The 17,639-nt window shown below is 50.7% G+C and overlaps 2 protein-coding genes across 4 annotated transcripts in view; both read left to right on the top strand.

Moving 5' to 3' along the window:
• The first annotated feature begins 227 nt into the window (after nt 1–227).
• Nucleotides 228–4,494, top strand: LOC142907145 (uncharacterized). Of its 2 annotated transcripts, none has more exons than XM_076056320.1 (2): nt 228–4,325; nt 4,426–4,494. In XM_076056320.1, the coding sequence occupies exon 1, from the start codon at nt 315–317 to the stop codon at nt 1,824–1,826; it is 1,512 nt and encodes a 503-aa protein (XP_075912435.1). In that variant the 5' UTR covers nt 228–314; the 3' UTR covers nt 1,827–4,325; nt 4,426–4,494. The 2 variants fall into 2 exon arrangements, with proteins under 2 accessions (XP_075912435.1, XP_075912434.1); XM_076056319.1 differs by having other exon boundaries at nt 228–3,711; nt 3,760–4,488.
• Nucleotides 4,495–6,251: 1,757 nt separating this feature from the next.
• The window catches only part of LOC116958287 (uncharacterized), a 33,641-nt gene continuing 22,253 nt past the window's right edge, over nt 6,252–17,639 (top strand). The window contains exons 1-5 of one of the 2 annotated variants that reach the window (XM_076056317.1): nt 6,252–7,033; nt 7,891–9,086; nt 14,445–15,034; nt 16,095–16,269; nt 17,316–17,379. In XM_076056317.1, coding sequence (XP_075912432.1) covers nt 6,555–7,033; nt 7,891–9,086; nt 14,445–15,034; nt 16,095–16,269; nt 17,316–17,379 — 2,504 coding nt within the window. In that variant the 5' untranslated portion in view covers nt 6,252–6,554. The remainder of the gene's footprint in view (nt 7,034–7,890; nt 9,087–14,444; nt 15,035–16,094; nt 16,270–17,315; nt 17,380–17,639) is intronic. The other variant, XM_076056318.1, reaches the window with a different exon arrangement.

Consider the following 17,639-nt stretch of genomic DNA (forward strand, 5'->3'; position numbering starts at 1 on the left):
GATGGTGATGGTGGTGGTTGTGATGGTGGTGATGGTGATGATGGTGGTGGTGATGGTGGTGATTATGGTGATGGTGGTGATTATGGTGATGGTGGTGATGATGGTGATGATGGTGGTGGTGGTGGTGATGGTGGTGGTGATGGATGGTGGTGGTGGTGATGGTGGTGGTGATGGTGGTGATTATGGTGGTGGTGATGGTGGTGGTGATGGTGGTGATGGTGGTGATGGTGATGGTGGTGAAGGTGGTGGTGGTGGTGGTGGTGATGGTGGTGGTGATGGTGGTGAGTGATGATGGTGAGTGATGGTGGTGAGTGATGGTGGTGATGGTGGTGGTGATGGTGGTGGTGGTGGTGGTGATGGTGGTGGTGATGGTGGTGATTATGGTGATGGTGGTGATTATGGTGATGGTGGTGATGGTGATGATGGTGATAGTGGTGGTGATGGTGATAGTGATGGTGATAGTGATGGTCATAGTGATGGTGATAGTGATGGTGATAGTGATTATGGCGATGGTGATAGTGATGGTGATGATGGTGATGGTGATAGTGATGGTGGTGATGGTGATCGTGGTGATTTTGATAGTGATGGTGGTGATGGTGTTGATGGTGATGATAGTGGTGATGGTGATGGTGATCGTGGTGATAGTGATTTTTATAGTGATGGTGGTGGTGGTGGTGATACTGATGGTGATGTTGGTGATAGTGATGATAGTGATAGTGATGGTGGTGATGGTGATAGTGATGGTGATAGGGATAGTGATGGTGGTGATGGTGGTGATGGTGATAGTGATTTTGATAGTGATGGTGGTGATGGTGATAGTGATGGTGTTGATGGTGGTGATAGTGATGATGGTGTTGATGGTGATGATAGTGGTGATGGTGATAATGATGGTGATAGTGGTGATGGTGAAGATCCTGATGGTGATAGTGATGGTGGTGATGGTGTTGATGGTGGTGACAGTGGTGGTGATAGTGGTGGTGATAGTGATGGTGATAGTGATGGTGGTGATGGTGGTGATGGTGATAGTGATGATGGTGATGTTGATAATGGTGATGATGGTGTTTATGGTGGTGATGGTGGTGATGGTGATGGTGATAGTGATGATGGTGATAGTGATGGTGATGATGGTGATAGTGATGGTGATGATGGTGATAGTGATGGTGGTGATGGTGATAGTGATGTTGATAGCGATAGTGATGGTGGTGATGGTGATACTGATTGTGATAGTGATGGTGATAGTGATGGTGGTGATGGTGATAGTGATGGTGGTGATGGTGATAGTGATGATACTTGATAGTGATGTGATGGTGATAGTGATTTTGATAGTGATGGTGATACTGATGGTGATCTCTGTCTCTTCTCTTTGCAGGGTCCGTCCAGTGTGCACATTGAGACAGTCTGCCTCAGTGTCTCTTAGTCTGTCTCAGTCTGTCTCAGTCTGTCTGAGTCTGTCTGAGTCTGTCATAGTGTCTCTCAGTCTGTCTCAGTCTGTCTTAGTGTCTCTCAGTCTGTCTCAGTCTGTCTCAGTCTGTCTGAGTCTGTCTCAGTCTGTCTCAGTGTCTCTCAGTCTGTCTCAGTCTGTCTCAGTCTGTCTCAGTCTGTCTGAGTCTGTCTCAGTGTCTCTCAGTCTGTCTGAGTCTGTCTCAGTGTCTCTCAGTCTGTCTCAGTCTGTGTCAGTGTCTCTCAGTCTGTCTCAGTCTGTCTCAGTGTCTCTCAGTCTGTCTGAGTCTGTCTCAGTGTCTCTCAGTCTGTCTCAGTCTGTCTCAGTGTCTCTCAGTCTGTCTCAGTGTCTCTCAGTCTGTCTCAATCTGTCTCAGTCTGTCTGAGTCTGTCGCAGTGTCTCTCAGTCTGTCTCAGTCTGTCTCAGTGTCTCTCAGTGTCTCTCAGTCTGTCGCAGTGTCTCTCAGTCTGTCTCAGTCTGTCTGAGTCTGTCTCAGTCTGTCTGAGTCTGTCTGAGTCTGTCTCAGTGTCTGTCAGTGTCTCTCAGTCTGTCTCAGTCTGTTTCAGTGTCTCAGTCTGTCTCAGTGTCTCTCAGTCTGTCTGAGTCTCGCAGTGTCTCTCAGTCTGTCTCAGTCTGTCTCAGTGTCTCTCAGTGTCTCTCAGTCTGTCGCAGTGTCTCTCAGTCTGTCTCAGTCTGTCTCAGTGTCCCCGTGTCTCTTAGTCTGTCTCCGTGTCTCTAAGTCTGTGTCAGTCTGTTAGTCTATCCCGTGTCTCTCTCCGTGTCCCTGCGGTGTCTCCGTGTCCCCGTGTCTCTGCGTTGTCTCCGCGTTGTCTCTGCGTTGTCTCTGTGTCTCTCTCCGTGTTGTCCCCGTGTCCCCCTGTTGTCTCCGTGTGTCTCTCTCCGCGTTGTCTCCGCGTTGTCTCCACGTCTCTGTCTCCGCATTGTCTTCGCGTTGTCTCCGTGTTGTCTCCGCGTTGTCTCCGCGTTGTCTCCGTGTCTCTCTCCGTGTCTCTCTCCGCGTTGTCTCCACGTCGTCTCCACGTCTCTGTCTCCGTGTTGTCTCCGTGTCTCTCTCCACGTCTCTGTCTCCGTGTTGTCTCCGTGTCTCTCTCCGCGTTGTCTCCACGTCTCTGTCTCCGTGTCTCTCTCCGCGTTGTCTCCACGTCGTCATGGGTCGCTTCTCGTCGGTCGACGGCAGTGTGGACGGCTCCATCCACCCTCGTGCCGTCCGTCGGCGCTAGGACTCATCCAGCAGCAGCAGAGCCTGGCAGGTCACAGGTCACGTGAGGGTGACTCATCCAGCAGCGGCAGAGCCTGGCAGGTCAAAGGTCACGTGAGGGTGACTCATCTAGCAGCGGCAGAGCCTGGCAGGTCAAAGGTCACGTGAGGGTGACTCATCTAGCAGCAGCAGAGCCTGGCAGGTCAAAGGTCACGTGAGGGTGACTCATCCAGCAGCAGCAGAGCCTGGCAGGTCAAAGGTCACGTGAGGGTGACTCATCTAGCAGTGGCAGAGCCTGGCAGGTCAAAGGTCACGTGAGGGTGACTCATCTAGCAGCGGCAGAGCCTGGCAGGTCAAAGGTCACGTGAGGGTGACTCATCCAGCAGCAGCAGAGCCTGGCAGGTCAAAGGTCACGTGAGGGTGACTCATCTAGCAGTGGCAGAGCCTGGCTGGTCACGTGAGAGTGACTCATCTAGCAGCGTCAGAGCCTGGCAGGTCAAAGGTCACGTGAGGGTGACTCATCTAGCAGTGGCAGAGCCTGGCAGGTCACAGGTCACGTGAGGGTGACTCATTTAGCAGTGGCAGAGCCTGGCAGGTCAAAGGTCACGTGAGGGTGACTCATCTAGCAGTGGTAGAGCCTGGCTGGTCACGTGAGGGTGACTCATCTAGCAGTGGCAGAGCCTGGCAGGTCACGTGAGGGTGACTCATCCAGCAGCAGCAGAGCCTGGCTGGTCACGTGAGAGTGACTCATCTAGCAGCGGCAGAGCCTGGCAGGTCACAGGTCACGTGAGGGTGACTCATCTAGCAGCGGCAGAGCCTGGCTGGTCACGTGAGGGTGACTCATCTAGCAGTGGCAGAGCCTGGCTGGTCACGTGAGGGTGACTCATCTAGCAGCGGCAGAGCCTGACTCAGCAGGTCACGTGAGAGTGACTCATCTAGCAGTGGCAGAGCCTGGCTGGTCACGTGAGGGTGACTCATCTAGCAGTGGCAGAGCCTGGCTGGTCACGTGAGGGTGACTCATCTAGCAGCGGCAGAGCCTGGCAGGTCAAAGGTCACGTGAGGGTGACTCATCTAGCAGTGGCAGAGCCTGGCTCAGCAGGTCACGTGAGAGTGACTCATCTAGCAGCGGCAGAGCCTGGCTGGTCACGTGAGGGTGACTCATCTAGCAGCGGCAGAGCCTGGCTGGTCACGTGAGGGTGACTCATCTAGCAGCGGCAGAGCCTGGCTGGTCACGTGAGGGTGACTCATCCAGCAGCAGCAGAGCCTGGCTGGTCACGTGAGGGTGACTCATCTAGCAGCGGCAGAGCCTGGCTGGTCACGTGAGGGTGACTCATCTAGCAGCGGCAGAGCCTGGCTGGTCACGTGAGGGTGACTCATCTAGCAGCGGCAGAGCCTGGCTGGTCACGTGAGGGTGACTCATCTAGCAGCGGCAGAGCCTGGCTGGTCACGTGAGGGTGACTCATCTAGCAGCGGCAGAGCCTGGCTGGTCACGTGAGGGTGACTCATCTAGCAGTGGCAGAGCCTGGCTGGTCACGTGAGGGTGACTCATCTAGCAGCGGCAGAGCCTGGCAGGTCACAGGTCACGTGAGGGTGACTCATCTAGCAGTGGCAGAGCCTGGCAGGTCACGTGAGGGTGACTCATCTAGCAGCGGCAGAGCCTGGCTGGTCACGTGAGGGTGACTCATCTAGCAGTGGCAGAGCCTGGCAGGTCAAAGGTCACGTGAGGGTGACTCATCTAGCAGCGGCAGAGCCTGGCAGGTCACAGGTCACGTGAGGGTGACTCATCTAGCAGCGGCAGAGCCTGGCTGAGCAAAGGGCGTGTTAGTAGTAGTAGCTAGTAGTACTATATAACTAGTTAGTAGTATCTAGTAGTACTATATAACTACTAGTTAGTAGTATCTAGTAGTACTATATAACTAGTTAGTAGTATCTAGTAGTACTATATAACTACTAGTTAGTAGTATCTAGTAGTACTATATAACTACTAGCTGGTAGTATCTAGTAGTACTATATAACTAGTTAGTAGTATCTAGTAGTACTATATAACTACCAGTTAGTAGTATCTAGTAGTACTATATAACTAACTAGTTAGTAGTATCTAGTAGTACTATATAACTAGTTAGTAGTATCTAGTAGTACTATATAACTACTAGTTAGTAGTATCTAGTAATACTATATAACTAGTTAGTAGTATCTAGTAGTACTATATAACTACTAGTTAGTAGTATCTAGTAGTACTATATAACTAACTAGTTAGTAGTATCTAGTAGTACTATATAACTACTAGTTAGTAGTATCTAGTAGTACTATATAACTACTAGTTAGTAGTATCTAGTAGTACTATATAACTACTAGTTAGTAGTATCTAGTAGTACTATATAACTACTGGTTAGTAGTATCTAGTAGTACTATATAACTACTGGTTAGTAGTATCTAGTAGTACTATATAACTACTAGTTAGTAGTATCTAGTAGTACTATATAACTACTAGTTAGTAGTATCTAGTAGTACTATATAACTACTAGCTGGTAGTATCTAGTAGTACTATATAACTAGTTAGTAGTATCTAGTAGTACTATATAACTAGTTAGTAGTATCTAGTAGTACTATATAACTAGTTAGTAGTATCTAGTAGTACTATATAACTACTAGTTAGTAGTATCTAGTAGTACTATATAACTACTAGTTAGTAGTATCTAGTAGTACTATATAACTACTAGTTAGTAGTATCTAGTAGTACTATATAACTAGTTAGTAGTATCTAGTAGTACTATATAACTAGTTAGTAGTATCTAGTAGTACTATATAACTAGTTAGTAGTAGTATCTAGTAGTACTATATAACTACTAGTTAGTAGTATCTAGTAGTACTATATAACTACTAGTTAGTAGTATCTAGTAGTACTATATAACTAGTTAGTAGTATCTAGTAGTACTATATAACTACTAGTTAGTAGTATCTAGTAGTACTACTAGTTAGTATCTAGTAGTACTATATAACTAGTTAGTAGTATCTAGTAGTACTATATAACTAGTTAGTAGTATCTAGTAGTACTATATAACTAGTTAGTAGTATCTAGTAGTACTATATAACTAGTTAGTAGTAGTATCTAGTAGTGCTATATAACTACTAGTTAGTATCTAGTAGTACTATATAACTACTAGTTAGTAGTATCTAGTGGTACTATATAACTACTAGTTAGTAGTATCTAGTAGTACTATATAACTAGTTAGTAGTATCTAGTAGTACTATATAACTAGTTAGTAGTATCTAGTAGTACTATATAACTAGTTAGTAGTATCTAGTAGTACTATATAACTAGTTAGTAGTATCTAGTAGTACTATATAACTACTAGTTAGTAGTATCTAGTAGTACTATATAACTACTAGTTAGTAGTATCTAGTAGCACTATATAACTACTAGTTAGTTACTAGTAGTATCCAGTAGTACTATATAACTACTAGTTAGTAGTATCTAGTAGTACTATATAACTAGTTAGTAGTATCTAGTAGTACTATATAACTAGTTAGTAGTATCTAGTAGTACTATATAACTAACTAGTTAGTAGTATCTAGTAGTACTATATAACTAACTAGTTAGTAGTATCTAGTAGTACTATATAACTACTAGTTAGTAGTATCTAGTAGTACTATATAACTCCTAGTTAGTAGTATCTAGTAGTACTATATAACTACTAACTAGTTAGTAGTATCTAGTAGTACTATATAACTAGTTAGTAGTATCTAGTAGTACTATATAACTAACTAGTTAGTAGTATCTAGTAGTACTATATAACTACTAACTAGTTAGTAGTAGTATCTAGTAGTACTATATAACTACTAACTAGTTAGTAATAGTATATAATTAGTAGTAACCTCTACTAACAAGTCACCATGTCTCTACCAGTTTGGATCATCAACCACTACAGACGTGTTGAAGGTGGTGATGGTGGTGATGGTGGTGGTGATGGTGATGATGGTGATGGTGGTGATGAAGGATGGGTTGAGTCTGCATCACCCGTGATGCCGAAGCGACGTTATGGCGGTGGTGATGGTGGTGGTGGAGGTAGTGATGGTGGTAGTGGTGGTGATGATAGTGGTGATGGTGGTAGTGATGGTGGTGGTGGTGGTGATAGTGGTGGTGGTGGTGATGATAGTGGTGATGGTGGTAGTGATGGTGGTAGTGGTGGTGATGGTGGTAGTGGTGGTGGTAGTGGTGATAGTGGTGGTGGTGATGATGGTGATGGTGGTGGCGGTGGTGGTGGTAGTGGTGATGGTGGTGGTGGTAGTGGTGATGGTGGTGCTGCTGAAGGTGATGGTGGTGATGGTGATGATCACTACAACCACCAACAGAAGATGGAGCAGTGTGATAGGTCAGTGGAGATCACTCAGCCACTCACTCACTCAGCCACTCACTCAGCCACTCACTCAGCCACTCACTCAGCCACTCACTCAGCCACTCACTCAACCACTCACTCAGCCACTCACTCAGCCACTCACTCAGCCACTCACTCAGCCACTCACTCAGCCACTCGCTCAGCCACTCGCTCAGCCACTCACTCAGCCACTCACCCACTCACTCAGCCACTCACTCAGCCACTCACTCAGCCACTCGCTCAGCCACTCACTCAGCCACTCACCCACTCACTCAGCCACTCACTCAGCCACTCACTCAGCCACTCACTCAGCCACTCGCTCAGCCACTCACTCAGCCACTCAGCCACTCACTCAGCCACTCACTCAGCCACTCACTCAGCCACTCGCTCAGCCACTCACTCAGCCACTCGCTCAGCCACTCACTCAGCCACTCACTCAGCCACTCACTCAGCCACTCACTCAGCCACTCACTCAGCCACTCACCCAGCCACTCACTCAGCCACTCACTCAACCACTCACTCAGCCACTCACTCAGCCACTCACTCAGCCACTCACTCAGCCACTCACTCAACCACTCACTCACTCAGCCACTCACTCAGCCACTCACTCAGCCACTCACTCAGCCACTCACTCAGCCACTCACTCAGCCACTCACTCAGCCACTCACTCAGCCACTCACTCAGCCACTCACTCAGCCACTCACTCAGCCATTCACTCAGCCACTCACTCAGCCATTCACTCACTCAGCCACTCACTCAGCCACTCACTCACCACACACTCACCACTTACTCACCACTCACCACACACTCACCACTTACTCACCACTTACTCACCACTCTCTCTGTGTCCCCAGCTCGTCTCTGCACTGTGCACAGCTCCTGCCGCTTGCACCAAGAAACCAGCACACAGCAGCAGCAGCACCATCGGTAGTACCATCAGTACCTAGAGTAGTACCAGTACCAGCAGTAGTACCAGCAGTAGTACCATCAGTAGTACCATCAGTACCTAGAGTAGTACCAGTACCACCAGCAGCACCATCAGTAGTACCAGTAGCAGTACCAGTACCAGCAGTACCAGTACCAGCAGTAGTACCAGTACCAGTGGTACCTACAGCAGCAGTACCAGTAGTAGTACCAGCAGTAGTACCATCAGTAGTACCAGTACCAGCAGTAGTACCAGTACCAGCAGTACCATCAGTAGTACCATCAGTAGTACCATCAGTAGTACCAGTACCAGCAGTAGTACCAGTACCTAGAGTAGTACCAGTACCAGCAGTACCAGTACCAGCAGTAGTACCAGTAGTACCAGTACCAGCAGTACCAGTACCATCAGTAGTACCAGTACCTACAGTAGTACCAGTACCTACAGTAGTACCAGTACCTACAGTAGTACCAGTACCAGCAGTACCACCAGCAATACCACCAGAAGTACCAGCAGCAGTACCAGCAGCAGTACCAGCAGCAGTACCAGTACCTACAGTAGTACCACTACCAGTAGTACCTACAGTAGTACCAGTACCAGCAGTACCAGTACCAGCAGTACCAGTACCAGCAGTACCAGTACCAGCAGTACCAGTAGCAGCAGTACCAGCAGTAGTACCAGCAGTACCAGTACCAACAGCAGTACCAGCAGTACCAGCAGTACAAGTACCAGTAGTACCAGTAGTACCAGCAGCAGTACCAACAGTACCAGCAGTACCAGCAGCAGTACCAACAGTACCAGCAGTACAAGTACCAGCAGTACCACAAGTACCAGCAGTACCAGTACCAACAGCAGTACCAGTACCATCAGTAGTACCAGTACCAGCAGTGCAAGTACCAGCAGTACCAACAGCAGTACCAGTACCAGCGGTACCAGTACCAGCAGTACCATCAGCAGTACCAGCGGTACCAATACCAGCAGCAGTACCAGTACCAGCAGTACCAGTACCAGCAGTACCAGTACCAGCAGTACCAGTACCAGCAGCAGTACCAGCAGTACCAGCAGCGGTACCATCCTCATCTCCAGCGTGCATGCAGCTCCGACTGTCCTGCGTCCATCACTTGAACGGTGAGACCCACAAAGAGACACAGAGGCTGAGTTGTGTCTCTGTGTGTCTGTGTGTTTGTCTGTGTGTCCGTGTCTCTGTGTGTCTGTGTCTCTGTGTGTCTCTGTGTTGTCTCTGTGTGTCTCTGTGCTCTGTGTGTGTGTCTCTGTGTGTCTGTGTCTCTCTGTGTGTGTGTCTGTGTTGTCTCTGTGTGTCTCTGTGTGTCTCTGTGTGTCTGTGTTGTCTCTGTGTCTCTCTGTGTCTCTGTCTCTGTGTGTCTCTGTGGGTGTCTCTGTGTGTCTCTGTGTGTCTCTCTGTGTGTCTGTGTCTCTGTGTGTGTCTCTGTGTCTCTGTGTGTGTCTCTGTGTGTCTCTGTGTCTGTGTTGTCTCTTTGTGTCTCTGTGTCTCTCCGTGTGTGTCTTTGTGTTGTCTCTGTGTGTCTCTGTGTCTGTGTGTGTCTCTGTGTTGTCTCTGTGTGTGTCTGTGTCTCTGTGTCTCTGACTGTCTCTGTCTCTGTGTGTCTCTGTGTGTCTTTGTGTCTATGTGTGTCTCTGTGTGTCTATGTGTGTGTCTGTGTGTCTCTGTGTGTGTGTCTCTGTGTGTGTGTCTCTGTGTGTCTCTGTGTGTCTGTGTGTGTCTGTGTGTGTCTCTGTGTGTCTGTGTGTGTCTCTGTGTGTCTCTGTGTCTCTGTGTGTCTCTGTGTCCCTGTGTCTGTGTGTGTCTCTGTGTGTTTCTGTGTCTGTGTGTGTCTCTGTGTGTCTGTGTGTGTCTGTGTCTCTGTGTGTCTCTGTCTCTGTGTGTCTGTGTCTCTCTGTGTGTCTGTGTGTCTCTGTGTCTCTCTGTGTGTGTGTGTGTCTCTGTGTGTCTCTGTGTATGTGTGTCTCTGTGTGTCTCTGTGTCTCTGTGTGTCTCTGTGTGTCTGTGTCTCTGTCTCTGTGTGTCTGTGTGTGTCTCTGTGTGTCTCTGTGTCTGTGTGTCTCTGTGTATCTCTGTGTCTGTCTCCGTGTGTCTCCGTGTGTCTCTGTGTGTCTGTGTGTCTCTGTCTCTGTGTGTCTCTGTGTGTCTCTGTGTGTCTCTGTGTCTCTGTGTGTGTCTCTGTGTCTCTGTGTGTGTCTCTGTGTGTCTCTGTGTCTGTGTTGTCTCTTTGTGTCTCTGTGTCTCTCCGTGTGTGTCTTTGTGTTGTCTCTGTGTGTCTCTGTGTCTGTGTGTGTCTGTGTGTGTCTCTGTGTCTCTGTGTGTCTGTCTGTGTGTCTCTGTATGTGTCTCTGTGTGTCTCTGTATGTGTCTATGTGTGTCTCTGTGTGTCTGTGTGTCTCTGTGTGTCTGTCTGTGTCTCTGTGTGTCTGTCTGTGTCTCTGTGTGTGTCTCTGTGTGTCTGTCTGTGTCTCTGTGTGTCTGCGTCTGTGTGTGTCTGTGTGTCTCTGTGTGTCTGTGTGTGTTTCTGTGTCTCTGTGTCTGTGTGTGTCTCTGTGTCTGTGTGTGTGTCTCTGTGTGTCTCTGTGTCTCTGTGTGTCTGTCTGTGTCTGTCTGTGTCTCTGTGTGTCTGTCTGTGTCTCTGTGTGTCTCTGTGTGTCTGTGTGTGTCTCTGTGTCTATGTGTGTCTGTGTGTCTCTGTGTGTCTCATTGTCTCTGCGTGTATGTGTCTCTGTGTGTCTCTGTGTGTCTCTGTGTGTCTGTCTGGGTGTCTCTGTGTCTGTCTGGGTGTATCTATGTCTCTGTGTGTCTCTGTGTCTCTCTGTGTGTGTCTGTGTGTTTGTGTCTCTGTGTGTCTGTGTGTGTCTCTGTGTGTCTGTGTGTCTCTGCGTGTCTCTGTGTGTCTGTGTCTCTGTGTGTCTCTCTGTCTCTGTGTGTCTCTGTCTGGGTGTCTCTGTGTGTCTGTCTGGGTGTCTCTATGTCTCTGTGTGTCTCCGTGTCTCTGTGTCTCTGTGTGTCTGTGTGTCTCTGTCTGGGTGTCTCTGTGTGTCTCTGTGTCTGTGTCTCTGTGTTCTGGCTCCTGCCACCATGAGGGGTGGACAGTCCTCTACTAGGGGCAGCAGACTGCCAAACAACAGGGTGTGGCTCTTCTTCTGAACAAAAGAATGAAGGGGGCGTGGGAGCGTGGCGGTGAGGTGTGGGAAGCTGTAAGCCCCAGGCTACTTTGGGCTCGCCTTCCCATCAACCGGAGGCGAGGAATGGTGGTCGTGGTTACTTATGCCCCCACCGAAGATGAACATCCGTGGAGGGATGCAGGCAAGGCCGATGAGTCAGATGCCTTCTATGACCTCCTGTCACAGGTGCTGGCTAAAGTGGCCCCTCGGGATAGAGTCATCATGTTGGGTGACTTCAATGCCCGAGTTGGTCATGATGCTGGCACCTGGTCTGGAGTGATTGGAGGGCATGGGCCAGATCAGCTCAATAACAACGGTAGGAGGCTGCTAGATTTTTGTGCAGCCTATGGGCTTGTAATTATCGACACGCTGTTCCAGCATCGGCGCATCCACACAACATCATGGATGCATGCCGGGTCCAAGCAAGAACATCTGCTGGACTACATAGTGACGGACCAGCGGATGCGAGCCCATGTCCTTGACACCAGGACCTACCGTGGAGCTGATCTGCCCACTGACCATCGACTAGTCATCTGTAAGATGCGCCTGCCATTCTTCCACTCTGGTGGTGGGTGTACACCCAGGACCCCATTCCATCCTAAGGTGGCCTGGTCTCAGTTATCTGATGAAAGTTGCAAGCGAGAATTTAATCATCGCTTGCGACTGGAGTTGGCATCGTCCCCCACTCCTCCTGATGTTGAGGGTAAATGGGCGAGGTTTAGGACTGTGACCCATGCAGCTGCAATGGCTGCTTTGGGTACGCATTCCAGACCTCCCCAGAGACCCTGGCTGACAGAGGTGTTCAGGTTGGCTGAGAAAAAGCGACAGGCCCACTGTCATCGGCTACAGAATCCCACGTCAGAGAATGAGGAGGCTTATCGCAGCCTTCGCTCGGAGGTTCGGAGAGCCGTGAGGTGCTGCAAGGATGGGTGGTGGTTGCGGGTTGCTGAGGAGATGGAGTCTGCCTCAATGGCCCGCGATCACAAATCCATATTTAACTCCATCAAAAAAGTAACCTGCAGCACCACACCTATTACCATTATTAGGGGAAAGAACGGTGATCCAATCTCCGACCCCCAGGAACAGATTTGCTGAGCATTTCTGTGAGGTCCTGGGGGAGGGGAAATCCCTCTGCCTGGAAAACATCGTGGCACAAAGTGGGGATGACCCTGCTGAGGCTGCGGTGCCTCAAATATTGGAAAAAGTCACTCCCTGTGAGTGGCTGGCTGAGGTGCCATCTGTTGAGGAAGTACTGAGGGCGATCCGGAGTCTGAAACCAGGAAAGGCACCAGGCAGAGATGATCTCCCAAGCGAAATGCTGAGGGAGGGTGGCGTTTGTGCACAGACTGCCCTATATGACATAACAACAGTCTGGACCACTGGACGGGTTCCACAGGATTGGAAGGATGCCCTGGTGGTCCCACTCTTTAAGAAGGGGGACTGCACAGACTGTAACAACTACAGGGGCATCTCACTCCTCAGTGTGCCAGGAAAGGTCCTGGCAAGGATTATTCAACATCGCCTCGCCAGGCACGCTGAGGAGAGGCTTGCGGAGCCCCAATGTGGTTTCAGGAAAGGGCGGTCCTGCACAGATGCCATATTTTCTGTCCGTCTGCTACAGCGAAGGTGTAGGGAATTCCAGCAAGACCTACATCTCTGCTTTATTGACCTGGTCAAGGCCTATGATACCATCAGTAGGCCTGGGCTCTGGGTTGTTCTTCGTGCTTTCCGAGTCCCTGACCCCCTGCTCACGATCATTAAGGACCTTCATGATGGTGAGCGGGCCCGGGTAAAACTACGTGGCTGGGAGTCGGAGCCATTCCCTTTACACCTTGGGGTGCGACAGGGATGTCCTCTGGCTCCCACATTATTTAACATCTTTTTCGACCACGTAGTTCGTGAAGTCTTCAATAGCTGTACCAGGGGAATCTCCATATGGTACAGATATAATGGGAGGCTGATCGATGCCCAGGTGCGGTCAAGGGATGGCTCCCTATTGCTCAACCACCTTATGTATGCTGATGATTTGGTAATAGCTGCTCATTCAGAGGAGGAGTTGGAGACGCTGCTGCTGAGACTGGAGCGTGCCACTAAGAGGTGGGGCCTTACCATCAGCCCCACCAAAACTAAGCACCTGCCTGGGTATTTTGTACCATCGGACACTCCACCCCCACAACTCCCAATCGGTGATGGGGCAGTTGTGGAGAGAGTGGAGAGTTTCCCATACCTGGGCAGTGTGCTTATGACTGGCTCCAGTTTAACAGCAGAGTTCTCACTCCAAATCAGTCGAGCGGCAATATCTTTTCATCGGTTGTGTAGCGCTGTGTGGAAGCTACCTGGTCTGTCGCTCCGTACTAAGCTTCAGGTCTTCTCGGCCACGGTCATTCCCTCCCTTCTCTACGCTTGCGAAACGTGGACCCCCCTAATGGAACATCTTCGCCGGTTAGAAACATTTAGGCTGACCTGCCTACGATCCATCCTGGGTTTAACCAGACTGGATAGTGTGAGAAGCTCAAAAATCCTTGAAAGATCTGGGCAAGGTCCCATCGGTGAGCTCCGGCGGGCAAGGCTGCGTTGGCTGGGTCATGTAGCCCGCATGCCCAGCCACCGCATGCCGAAACAGCTTTTGTTCGGCCGGATCGAGGGGGCTAAACGGGCGCGGCACGGGCTAAAGAAGAGATGGAGTGATGTGGTACAGGAGGACGTGGAGCTGAGTGGACTTGCCGATGACTGGTACCAGCAGTGTCAAGATCGGCCTCTGTGGAGGAGGCTCGTGAAGGATGCTACTGGGCAGTTGGAGGCAGTCGCCCTCCAACAACAACGGAGGGCGGAGGAGCGACACTCACAACAACGAGCGGAGCCCCGGGTGGCTAAAGCACAGCAGGTTGGCACAGTAGGGGGCACAGGTGGTGCATCAGCCACTCATCTCAGTCATCTCAGTCAGTCGACCCGTGGCACCTGGGTCTGCCCCGTGACCTCCTGCCAGCGGGCGTTCGACACTTCACGTGGCCTCAGGGTGCACATAGCCTGGCACAAGCGTCGTGGTGACGTCACCGCCACTTAGTGGCGAATGGCGGTTGTTGTTGTTGTTGTTGTGTCACTGTGTGTGTGACTGTGTGTGTGTGTGACTGTGTGTGTGTGTCACTGTGTGTGTTACTGTGTGTGTGTGTGTCACTGTGTGTGTTACTGTGTGTCACTGTGTGTGTCACTGTGTGTGTGTGACTGTGTGTGTGTGACTGTGTGTGTGTCTGTGTGTGTGTGTGTGTCTATCTGTGTGTGTCTGTGTGAGTGCAGGACTGTGCCAGGCCCTGGTGGAGCCGTGCCAGGCCCTGGTGGAGCCGTGCCAGGCCCTGGTGGAGCCGTGCCAGGCCCTGGTGGAGCCGTGCCAGGCCCTGGTGGAGCCGTGCCAGGCCCTGGTGGAGCCGTGCCAGGCCCTGGTGGAGCCGTGCCAGGCCCTGGTGGAGCCGTGCCAGGCCCTGGTGGTGCCGTGCCAGGCCCTGGTGGAGCCGTGCCAGGCCCTGGTGGAGCCGTGCCAGGCCCTGGTGGAGCCGTGCCAGGCCCTGGTGGAGCCGTGCCAGGCCCTGGTGGAGCCGTGCCAGGCCCTGGTGGAGCCGTGCCAGGCCCTGGTGGAGCCGTGCCAGGCCCTGGTGGAGCCGTGCCAGGCCCTGGTGGAGCCGTGCCAGGCCCTGGTGGAGCCGTGCCAGGCCCTGGTGGAGCCGTGCCAGGCCCTGGTGGAGCCGTGCCAGGCCCTGGTGGAGCCGTGCCAGGCCCTGGTGGAGCCGTGCCAGGCCCTGGTGGAGCCGTGCCAGGCTCACTTTCCACTGCCGCTGCGCTCTCTGAGCCAGCTAAGACGCTCAGCCTCACGATGGATCCACAGCACGAGGGTACAACACCAGCAACAACCACCGCCACAACCAACAACAACAACAACGAACAGGAAAAACAACAACCCCAACAACAACCACCATTACCACCACCACAACAATAACAACAACCACCATTAACACCGTCACCACTACCACAACAACAGTAACAACAACCACCATTAACACCATCACCACAACAACAGTAACAACAACCACCATTAACACCATCACCACTACCAACACTGCATGTGACTGAGTGATTGAGATGCTGAATAAATGATTGGGTTTGTGAGTGTGTGGGTGAGTGAGTGAGTGGCTGACTGAGTGAGTGAGCGGTGAGTGAGTGAGTGGGTGAGAGTGTGGATGAGTGAGTGGCTGAGTGAGTGAGTGACTGAGCTACCTGTGAGTGAGTGACTGGGTGAGTGACTGAGTGAGTGAGTGACTGAGTGAGAGAGTGGGTGGCTGAGTTAGTGACTGACTGAGTGGCTGAGTGAGTGGCTGAGTGACTGAGTGAGTGGCTGAGTGAGTGACTGAGTGAGTGACTGACTGAGTGAGTGGCTGAGTGACTGACTGAGTGTGTGAGTGACTGACTGAGTGAGTGACTGACTGAGTGAATGCCTTACTGACTGGCTGAGTGGCTGAATGACTGAGTGAGTGACTGACTGACTGAGTGGCTGAGTGAGTGACTGACTTACTGAGTGAGTGAGTGACTGAGTGAGTGACTGACTGACTGAGTGACTGACTGACTGATTTACTGACTGACTGAGTGAGTGACTGAGTGAGTGACTGACTGAGTCACTGACTGAGTCACTGACTGAGTCACTGACTGACTGAGTGACTGAGTGAGTGACTGAGTGAGTGACTGACTGAGTCACTGAGTGACTGACTGAGTGACTGATTGAGTGACTGAGTGACTGACTGAGTGAGTGACTGAGTGACTGACTGACTGAGTGACTGACTGAGTGACTGACTGAGTCACTGAGTGACTGAGTGAGTGACTGACTGAGTCACTGAGTGAGTGACTGACTGAGTCACTGACTGAGTGACTGACTGAGTGACTGACTGACTGTGTCTCCAGGCGGAGTTTTCCCTCTGCGTGTCTCTCCTCACTGGTCACGTGCTCTTCTCCCTGGGCGAGACACCGCCCCCTGGTGGCCCAGCCCACGTGACGAGCTGCTTCCTGGAGTGGCTCCATCCTGGTGACGTGGAAGTCTTTGTCAGGGCCGCAGAGCATGCTGGGAAATTCTCACTCAGTCAGTCACTCACTCAGTCAGTCACTCACTCAGTCAGTCACTCAGTCAGTCACTCAGTCACTCACTCAGTCAGCCACTCAGACACTCAGTCAGTCACTCAGTCAGTCACTCAGTCAGTCATTCACTCAGTCACTCAGTCAGTGACTCAGTCACTCAGTCAGTCAGTTACTCACTCAGTCACTCAGTCACTCACTCAGTCACTCACTCAGTCACTCACTCAGTCACTCAGTCAGTCACTCACTCAGTCACTCACTCACACACTCACTCAGTCACTCACTCAGTCACTCACTCAGTCACTCACTCACTCAGACACTCACTCACTCAGTCACTCACTCAGTCACTCAGTCACACACTCAGTCACTCACTCAGTCCGTCACTCAGTCACTCACTCAGTCAGTCACTCACTCAGTCACTCACTCAGTCACTCACTCACTCAGTCACTCAGTCACTCACTGTCACTCACTCACTCGGTCAGTCACTCACTCATTCAGTCACTCAGTCACTCACTCAGTCACTCACTCCCTCAGACACTCAGTCGGTCACTCAGTCACTCACTCACTCAGACACTCAGTCAGTCACTCACTCAATCACTCACTCAGTAACTCAGTCAGTCACTCACTCAGTCAGTCACTCAGTCACTCACTCAGTAACTCAGTCAGTCACTCACTCAGTCACGCACTCACTCAGTCACTCACACAGTCACTCACTCAGTCACTCAGTCACTCAGTCAGTCACTCACTCAGTCACTCAGTCAGTCACTCAATCACTCAGTCAGTCACTCAGTGACTCGGTCACTCAGTCAGTCACTCAGTCACTCACTTAGTCACTCACTCAGTCACTCAGTCAGTCACTCGGTCACTCACTCAGTCACTCAGTCACTCAGTCAGTCGCTCAGTCACCCACTCAGTCAGTCACTCAGTCACTCACTCAGTCACTCACTCAGTCACTCACTCACTCAGTCACTCAGTCACTCACTCAGTCACTCACTCAGTCACTCACTCACTCACTCAGTCACTTACTCACCACCTCTCCCCTCTCCTCCCCAGATACAGGAGGCCTTGATGGTGTTGATGGTGGCCATGAGTCGTCATTCTACTGTCGATTCAAATCGTACGACACACACAGACACACACATACACACAGACACACACACAGACACACAGACACATACACACACACACACAGACACACACAGACACATACACACAGACACACACACAGACACACACACAGACACACACACAGACACACACACACACAGACACACACACAGACACACACACACAGACACACACAGACACACACACAGACACACACACACAGACACACAGACACACACAGACACACACAGACATACACCACCACTCACC

Source organism: Petromyzon marinus, chromosome 75 (assembly GCF_048934315.1).
Source record: "Petromyzon marinus isolate PM22_M1 ecotype Great Lakes invasive population chromosome 75, UKy_Petmar_22M1.pri1.0, whole genome shotgun sequence".
NCBI lineage: Eukaryota > Metazoa > Chordata > Hyperoartia > Petromyzontiformes > Petromyzontidae > Petromyzon > Petromyzon marinus.